Genomic DNA, 10209 nt, shown 5'->3' with positions numbered 1-10209 from the left:
TAGTTTATTAACGTTTGTTTATCCTAATCAAACCAAAACATACGTAAAAGTCAAAAATTATCCCTTCATGTCTTACAAAGAAAGGAAGGAAAAAATAAGATTTGATATAGAAAAAGAAAAAGTATAGAGAAGAAAAACCAATGCCTTTACTTCTCTATTCATCGTTCTTGTTCCAAAAACGACCACTAACTCCGCCAGTGCATTCCCAATATGCTTAATATAAGAAAAAACAAACTCCAAATCTTCTTCTCTTGCCACCAACAACCTCCATTAAGCCTAGGTCTTGAGCCCCATGAGCATCCACACTTCCTACACAGATCTAAAATGGGCATCAACAAAAGAGCCAATTCCAATATATTGGGGAAAAAAGATTATAAAATGCTCATTTGAGTGGTTAAAGGTGATAGAGCTGCATCAATTAGTGCTATGATTGATCTCTAAACTTAAATTGCAGATGAAATGACATAACAAATAGGTGAGGACTCTAGAGTTCAAGGGTGCAAAGATGGTTACCAAAGTAGAGGGAAGAGGTGAGCATAAGTGGATGAGTTTTTGGGCATGAAAAACAAATATGGATGGTTTCATGGTTCAATAAAAGAATCAATACAGTTTCTAGAAACGTTTTTGTTGATCATTAGTTCCTTTGCTCAGAATGCACTCAGACTTGACTTAAAAAAAAAAATCTAGAATCATGTTATCATCTTTACAACAATAATCAATGTTCAATGGCTTGAGTTTCATTAGTAAAATTTGTTGGAGTCAGGAATTGGGACTTTGGATATTATTGAAGACGTTATAGTTTGGACGAGTACCGGGGAAGAGGATGAAAATAGACGACGGTGGTGGATTCGTTTTGGGGGAAGAGTCTTTCTGTTTACACATACTAGTGTGTATTTCAACACCGTTTAGCAAATGTTAGATCAAAGGGGGTGGCAGTTATTTTTCAAACTTCAAGAGATTTACTTGTAGTTTGGTTAAAGCACGGGGAGGTAGATATAATTAACCAAAAAATTTTAAATTCTTGGAATGTTTGAAATATGTCTAATTGTTCTTCAAAAAGAAAAATTGTAGTAGAGCCAAAAATTTTGGCGGAGTCTAAGAAAAGTAAGATAAAAAGGTAATTCAAAAATTTGTTCACACAAAATAAATGGTAAAATTTGTTTCTTATAATTCTCAAGTCAGGGTCGATGTTCTAGTTGGCTGCCAAGGCCCATTGGTATTGTACTATTATTCAATTACTGCAACTAGTTAGCTACTTGTTTTTTTCCCATTTTTTCCCTGTATGTCCTCATGAATCAACTTGCAAGGAAGTTGAAAGGATGAGAAAACTGGACTTTGCATTGAACTTTTCCTGTGTAGATTCTAATTGGATTTCTATTTTTTAAAAAAAAAAATTTTAAGTAATGACACCAATTTTCGGCCAACAAGTTACCACTTATAATGGTTTTTAGGTTCTTCTCTTATCCATGAATTCATGAAACACCTCGAAGAAGAATTAAAGTAAAAGAAATAACTTTTGAACTGATTATGCTTTACAGCCTTAGAATAGGGAAATTCATGTAGTAAGCGAGCAGTTATTGGACTTCAATCTCATACCATTGCTCCTCCAAAGTTATATCAATTTCACTTCTCAAAAGTTACTTCCATTCTAAATTAACTCAGTTTAGTAGCAATTTCAGTTTTCATAAAGTGTCATCCTTGAGTAATTAAAACACTTGTAAAAAAAGGAGGTTAAAAAATTATAGTAATTGACTACAAATTCTGTGAATTTTTTTTTTCTTTTTTGGACCATCTGGTCTATAGCAACACATGAAGCACGGGTTTATAAAAGTTTCTAATCAAAAAGCTCTGCAGTTATAATAATCTTCTTGGCAATGATAAGGACAATAATTGCCAAGAATTACACTGAGTTTAGGGCGGCATTTTGGATTTTTGGGGTATGTTTAGAACCATTTTTTACAAGTGATTCCAACGGTGGAAAATCAGTTTCTTGAAACACGAAACATGGAATAGGTTGAGAGCTAATTTCCGGTGATTTTGGTAGTAGGGGTTTTTCTGGTTTTGATTCCTTCTGGATTTTGCTTGTTTGTTTTCTTGCTTCCTTATCTAAAATGTTAAGACATTTTTGGTAGTATGGATGCAAGAAGAGAACATTTTCCCTCTTACCTGTTCTGATCTCTTGTTGTTTCAGCTTTTCATTGTTTTCTAGTCTTTGGACATACCGATGAGTGAACAGCTCTTTGATGGTTTTGGACCAAAGAAAAAGGTCCAAAAACATTGAAAACTATTAAAGGAATTAAGTATCTAGTGGACATAAACACGGCTAGCCCACAGAAATTTTTTTTTTTTTTTTGTGTTGTTATGAATTTAATGTATGCACTGGTCTCATGCGTGTGTACGGACTAGTCTCTAAGACGTTTAGTTATGGTTTGAAATATTTTTTCTTTTTTTTTTTTAATGGTACATAGGAAAAGGGACGGTCTCCCTAAATTTTAATAATAATAATAAAATAAAAAACATGAAAGGGACATAAACCTTACTTCAAAAATAAAGTACAAGGAAAATTTTGAAAGAAACCAAAGCGAGAGAAATACTTTTTTTTACAATATTATGAAAATCTAAATACTGAAAGATCAAGTCTCTCAAGCTTTAGCTCTCAAGCAATGATGCAAACTCCGTAAAAATCTTATCCGAGTTATGAGTGAGTCCAGAATTAGACAAAATATCAGCGTCCTATTCGTTTATCTATAGCAATGCTGAATTGAAAGACGAGAAGCAATCAAAGTCCTTAATGTAGCTATTTCCCTCTGAACCATGCAAAATTTCCTTGAAGTATGTTTACAAGCACTTGTGAATCTACTTCTATATGAAAACCTCTAGCAACGCAAAGACGGATGACGAAAAGAACCACCTTAACTTCTGACTGCAAACTCATGCACACCCCAAAGTTATAGGAAAAAATTAAAATAAATTGTCCTTGCTAATCTCATAGCACACCTCCTCCAACAGAGACCCTACGATTTCTCTTGGAGCACCCATCTGTATTTAATTTAAAGGAAGATATAGGTGGAATCCAATGAAGCATCTTAACTTTAATCGACTTATGAAATTGAAGAATATAAGAAGAAAATTCTTGCTAAGAATGAGAAGTCTGCAATAATGAACTCAAAAACAATGAAGTATGTCCTTCACATCTTCCCAGATTCAGCTTGCAACAACCTCTCAAAGTAACCTTTAGCCCTCATGACAAAAAGAGTTCCCAACTTTCCATAAATTCCAGCATATATAAACTAGAGTAACTTTCAAAAGACAAAATGCTAGATCAGATTGTGTACGAGAAAGCCACCAACTCATTAACGTAACTCTCAATGCACTCTCATTTGAAGAAATACCCAACGGAGATCAAAGAAACTCCAAATCTGAATTGCAAGCTCACCAGTGGAGTTTTGTCATGAAATATTGTTTCATGTTTTGTCAACTAATGAATAATGTCATACGTTATACAGTACAATCCACTTACAATTAATTCTTTAATCCATCTCTAGTGGGTGGGACTTGGATACTTTATTTATTACTAAAAATAAATTCTTTTGATGTTTCTTTGATCCATTCCTTTAATGCTGTGTATTGACTCCTTGTTTATCAAGTAGATACTTGTTGAGAGCCATTTAGTAATAAATAAAGTACAATGGGGAAGGGGACATAAACTATATTGCTGTTATAAATTTTGAGAATAAAAAATCTCCAAATGGTCCAACTTATATCTCACCCCCAAGTTATGATTAATGCTTTTTTAGTAAACAAAAATGAAAAAAAAAAAAGATTAACTCTTTGAGGCACAGGTCCCTACTAGAGCAACTATTTTCCTGGGAGGCCGACTGTTTCTGTAGAAATTTGTACTGACCAAATCATGAGCATGCCATACGAAAAAGTAACAAGAATTGAAAATAATAACTTGAAAATTAAAAGGATTAGATGATTATTGTTTGGTATCTTTAACTAAGATCTAAAAATTGCGGAGAACTGAAACACGAATATGGAAAAGAACAAGGAAGATTTTGATTTGAAAATGTCACTAATATCAATATTAATGAGAGATTAAATTTGAGTGCTATATGACAATATTTAAGGTTCCATCATTGCTTATCTGTAGATAATGACCTTGGCACTGAATTGAAGGCCGTATGACATGTAAGAGGCATTCTTTAAATTAAATATTAATAGATTGCTGAGGCATTCTTTAGAGCTCATATTTGCAGGTTAGCCCTGGCTAATTTTGTATATACCGTTTGGAGGGCAAGAAATCCGTTGATATCGAGTCTTTTTTTTCTTAAGTGGGAAATATTAAACCCAAGATCTCGTACTTATAATTTTTTTCATCTTATCATCCAATCCAACCTTCTACTAATATCAACTGAGTCAAATGGGATGCTACAGCAATTGTTCAGAGGATTATATCTGAGGTCCGGGCAACTATTGTTAGCTGGAAGGGGGTTAAAGGAGTAAAGAAAAATGGAAACTGCCTATAGCTTGGGATCTGGATCAAACCTTTCTATTTAATAAGTAGGACTGTGTAGTCTGTGTGCTTTCTTTTCTATCTTATTGTGTTTTTCCCTTGTAGCTTTTGGTGTACACCAATTGGTGAGCATTTTTTATAAGTCAATAAAAGTAGTAAGGTCATCTTAAAAAAAATAAGTAAATATATATATATATATATATATATATATATATAGCGTTGTGAAGGGCAAACTGACAACTAGGATACCTGTCAAGGGAAACAAGGACCTTTGTGCTGTAAACTTTCGTGACGTAAAATGAGAGAAACATTTCCTTGGGGAGTTCATTTCATCGTTCCTTGTATATTTCAAAAAAAAAAAAAAACCGGAATATATTTGGGATCCTAAATCAGAAACAAAGAAACCGATAGCTTAATAAATCAAGATATGGCAGCAAGTAAAATAAATAGAGTAACACTTTTTTAAAAAATAAGTAAATTAGCAACCATAGTATTAAATTACAAATCATTATCTTTTGCATCTGTTATCTCAAAAGCAAGCCTAATTTAAGCAGTTATTCAAACATTAAAATCATTGAACTAATTCTGCAAAAAAATAAAACATATTTATATCTTGCGACAAGTTCGAAAACTGCTCAAGTTTTGAGGATCTTCTTCTTAGGGTTTTCTTGATCAGCTAATCCTGCATTTTGAAGTGCCCTTTTGGTTGTCTCTGTTGGAGATGGATCATTGACAGCATTGCGCTTAGCGAGGAATTTCATGAACCATAAAGCTGACTCCTTTGGATATCTTGCATTTTTATTTTTGAAGTTTACATGAATAATCCCGAAACGAGCTGTATAGCCCTCGGACCATTCAAAGTTGTCGAGCAATGACCATATAAAGTAACCTTTGACATTAACTTTATCCCTGCAAAGTGCAAATCACAAAAATCCTAAGTTTAAAGTATGCACACAAGTAAGTCCAAATCTGGAATACCAAGTCACATATCTTGGAAACTTACACATCCACAGCTTGTTTTACATACGCCAGATGATCATGATGATATTTGATCCTTGTCTTATCAATACGAGCTTTTGATACAGTAAGACCTGGATCATTTTCCTCATCAACACCTATCAAACAATGCAAATAAAGTTTGTCAGTTTTCCACATAATATTCATATTTCTTGCTATTCATGTTGTTTTTAAATTGATGAAAAAGCTAAAACTCTCTCATTAATTACCATTTTCAGTAATGAAAATAAGCGGACTGTTGTAATGTGTTTTGACGTATTGTAAGAGCTTGTAAATCCCAAGAGGATAAATGTATAGCCATTTAGAGGCAGCCTGAAATTAGATCATGTAAAACTGGTTAGTTGCTCAGCATTAATAATTAAATGTCAAAATTTTTTTAAATAAACCAAAGATTGACCAATCTTTTCAACTAGGAATGCGTGGACACTTACGAAATTAGCGATATCTTACCCTTGGGCCAATGTCTGTTTTGCCATCAGGACCTACCGCTGTAAAGATTTTAGCAAAGAAAGAAAAGTCAGGGCCAGATTATGGGAAACGAAGGAAAAATAGAGTAGGAAGAAAGAGATCAATGACTAGAGAATTCCATGAACTTACTTTGAGTCTTAACTTGTTGATCAGTGGCATAGCTTAAAAGTTCACTTTTGGTCCCGGATGCATCACTAGCATATATAGTAGTATAATAATTCAATCCAAGAAAATCAAAAGACCCTTTCAAATTTTGGCTCTCTTCTTCTGAAAATTTTGGAAGGCGTGACTTCACAATATCCCTCATCCTTTTTGGATAGTCACCATAGGTTATTGGTGACATAAACCTGCATATGAAGGAAGCATTAGACAATCAGAAGCAACTAAAGTTTTATGTTAAATCAAAGCTCTAACTGATTTGTATTAGATCAATAATATCATAAATTTGTTTTTCCCTTCAATTGGCTATAGATTGCATATTGAAACAAATGATTGTGGCATGAATATACCATCCGAACATAAAATCAACCGCCCGCTCAACCGCTTCCTTGTCCTGTGGAGTATCATTAAGAGGTTCCCACCATTGTGACACTAGGGTTATTCCTATCTTCCCTTCTTGACCCTGCAAAAATATTATAACTGAACATTGATATCGAACATTTTTTGGGACTTAATATGTAACTTACATATCAAATTATTTTGCAATCTTAGAATTTCATCTAGATAGATAGCCTACCTTAAAGTATTTGCGGTACACTTTTACAGCTTCAGCGTGAGCAAGTAGCAAATGGTGTGCTACCACGTATGGCTCTGTGCCAGGATTACCATCCACAGGAATGCCTGAAAATAGATGGTTGCATCTGTGTCCAGTATTGCCTTCTTTGATATGTTCTGCTGTGGATACACCCCTACCGGGTGCATGGCCACCAGTGGTGTAGCCACTATAGGCAAAAGTCCACGGCTCATTCAATGTCATCCAATGTTTCACACGATCACCGAATTCCCAAAAACATAGCTCAGCAAATTCTCGAAAGTCATCCCTGTTAGATGGAGTAGACTTATCAGATAGTGCCAAATAAAACATATTTATTTGCAAACATATTTTAACCTTCCTTGATCTAATGGACAAATGACGGACTGACATCGCTTATTCGTAGCTCTGACTAGACTTTTCAGACATATTATATTTCAGAGCTGCCCTGATCAACATTTTAAATACTCTGTTTCCTGAGTAAAATACTTTAGATAACAATGACATGCCTAATGAAATAGGACGCAAGGGAACTGGTGATAGATGATAGAGGAGTAAGTGTATCATTATCCAGAAAGAAATTTTTAGTCTGGATTCCGAAGCAGGTAGATATGAAACTTCCTACTCCCTTGTCATTTTTCATGTATTTAATATGAAGCAATATGGTATTAAATAGTTGATAAAATAGTGAAGGACTGGATTACACCACTTACACTATCCTTCGGCAGAGGAAACCGCCGTATTCATCTTCCAGAGTTTGTGGTACATCCCAATGGAAAAGAGTCACGAAAGGCTTGATACCTGTAATAGTGTTCATATTGCATGTCATTAACTCCACAAAAACAATTGTTATGATACGGCATATGGAAAAGAATGTAAAAAAAATAAAAATAAAAAATCGTTAAATGAGCCCGATTGGATGCTTAATTCACTAAGACGACATAATTTCAACTTTTTTTTAATGACAAAACTTACAATGACTTTCGTACAAAACATACTCTTTGTTTGTGTACATAGAGCCATAACAAAATTGTAGTATTAGAAATGCCTTTTCATTCAATATGTCCCATCTTTATTAGTTAAGCATCCTTGGGAGCTCTTTTTACTAATTTTCCTCAAATGTTAAATGAAGAACTACAGCAAAGAATTTACCATTAGCTAGGAGCTCATCGATAAGATTGTTGTAGTACCGGATTCCTTCTTTGTTCACACCAGCACTTAGTCTTCCGCCTGTTATTTCAGTTTGGATCAGAGGCTTGTTATTCAAGTCCTTGTTTATGGTTGAAAGTATAACATGTGTCTTAAATTTAATCCTTGTATATTTGCATGATGATATTTCAAATGTTCATTTTTTTCTTGTTTGTCCATTGAATTCTTCTTGCTTACCAGGCAGTACTCTGGGCCAGGAGATTGAAAATCGGTATGCATCTAAGCCAATTTTCTTCATCATTTGGACATCTTCCTGCAATATTGAAAAGCTTGAATATTAGTAGCACTAAATGGTCGTGCCCATTTTTCACTCAAATTTAATATTCAACTATTCATGCATCCTTTAATTTGTATAAGTTTCTCATTTTAGTAATCATATATAGATCACGGTACTTTACAAGTTGAAAAGCTTTACCTTGTAACGATGATATTGATCAATAGCCACATTTCCATTACTTCCATCGACCACTTTATCAGGTCTTTGTTCAGTAAATTTATCCCATATACTAGGGCCTCTGCCACCTTCTTCGGCTGCACCTTCCATCTATCACCCAGAAAAAGGGAGGGAAAAAAAAAGAACAAACAAGAAAACATTCATATTTAACCAATCCAAGACTTGAAATCATCCCCAGAATTAAGAAGACTAATATTTACCTGGTAAGCAGACGATGCACTTCCAAAAATGAAGTCCTCTCCGAAATCAGCACGGCTGAGCTCACTTGTGATATTGCCATTTGCTGCCATTTCTTGAACCTACTGTTTCTTGGGATTGATTTCTGATGACTATAGGATTGAAGATGATTTGAAATATGTTTTGTTGAATAAGTTCTCTTATAGAATATATCTGAGTTGTGGTACTAAAGCCATGGTTTTGCAGGGTTTATATAGGCATGATTAGGGAACGTGTAGATGTTGCATGGGTTCATTTTTATTCTTTGTTCTCCTCCTGAATTGGTAAACAGGCGTTAACGAGTTGGAAAAGGTAGCTCCTAGACTTTGAACGGGTAAAATAACATCCTTCCTTAAATCACCACTCTCCTCTACAAATTTGCAAGACGTTTTGTATTACCAAGGACGAAATCAGGGGGCGCATAGTGGCGGCCCCCCACCCAGCCAAACAAAAAAAAAAAAGAAAAACAAATCCCTTATATATCGTACGAGTCCACAAGAGTTAGTATTTTCTAAGTAGAACTACATTACTTTGCTGTCTCCCCATAATTGTGATCTTATCTGTATTTATTTCTTATTGGACAAATTACATTTTACCCCATAGCTAATTTTCACATAACCCCCTATATTTTAAAATACTATATATAACCCCCTCATAATTTGAATTAAAGTGTCAAACTGACGGAAATGATCATCTGTAATGGAATCCATTAAAATGTCAAAATTACCCTTGTTTAAAAATTAAAATGGTTTAAATGACCAAAATATATAAACATAATATACAGAACACTCTAACCCTGTATGATTTTATATTTTACCATATAACCCCCTTGTGATTTAGTGTTTTACCATATAACGTTCTTATAGTTTTCAATATATATACTTAACACCCTGTAGTTAATAAATAATTTTCAACTTTGTACAGGGGTATTTTTGATATTTTAGTTGACTCCGTTATGGATTGTAATTCTGTCACTTTGACACTTTAAGGAGGTTATGTACACCTTTTGAAACCATAGGGGGTTATGTAATAAAACATTAAACCATAGAGGGTTATTCTTATTTCTTTTAATCTTTGTATACCAAACCGCATTAAGGTAAAGATTGCAACTAAGAATAAAAAAGAAACACTATGGAAAAGGAAACCTAACCTCCAAAAGCAAATCCAACCACCACTAGAATACACATTGAGCACACTCGCTCAACTGTAGCCGTCCTTTTAAGTACTAAGAGCCGGTTTGGATTGCATTTTTTGAAGAGTTTTTGGAGGAAAATCACTGTAGTACTTTTTTCGAATGCGATGTATGTAAGATAAAATGGTGATGAAATTTTGTATAAAAAAATACATTCATGAAAAATATAAAAAATTTTCTCAAAAAAATTACAATCTCAACAAGGCCATAATGTCTCACTTGTTAAAATATAATTCTTGATAAATTTTAATAAATCCTACTAAAAAATGTACAAATTTACTAGTTATAGATTAATTTTTCCTTTACTAATAGACATGTATATCATATCATCTTAATTTGTATTTAAACAGTAAATTTTGTATATATAACATACATTTAATTGGTGT

General features: G+C 33.7%; 1 protein-coding gene across 1 annotated transcript; it reads right to left on the bottom strand.

Annotated features, from left to right (window-relative positions):
* Window positions 1–5044: 5044 nt before the first annotated feature.
* On the bottom strand, window positions 5045–8705 carry LOC113696846 (raucaffricine-O-beta-D-glucosidase-like). The gene is made up of 12 exons (XM_027216230.2): window positions 8616–8705; window positions 8377–8505; window positions 8139–8214; window positions 7905–7982; window positions 7466–7553; window positions 6738–7041; window positions 6511–6623; window positions 6131–6348; window positions 5984–6021; window positions 5743–5845; window positions 5520–5631; window positions 5045–5425 (listed from the first exon to the last, which is right to left on the bottom strand). Exons 1-12 carry the CDS (start codon window positions 8703–8705, stop codon window positions 5152–5154), a joined length of 1623 nt encoding a protein of 540 aa, XP_027072031.1. The 3' UTR covers window positions 5045–5151.
* Window positions 8706–10209: the final 1504 nt, after the last annotated feature.

This window comes from Coffea arabica, chromosome 6e (genome assembly GCF_036785885.1).
Source record: "Coffea arabica cultivar ET-39 chromosome 6e, Coffea Arabica ET-39 HiFi, whole genome shotgun sequence".
In the NCBI taxonomy this organism is placed as follows: domain Eukaryota; kingdom Viridiplantae; phylum Streptophyta; class Magnoliopsida; order Gentianales; family Rubiaceae; genus Coffea; species Coffea arabica.
The sequence above is the reverse complement of the archived record's forward strand: the minus strand, read 5'-3'. Positions and strand labels throughout refer to the sequence as shown.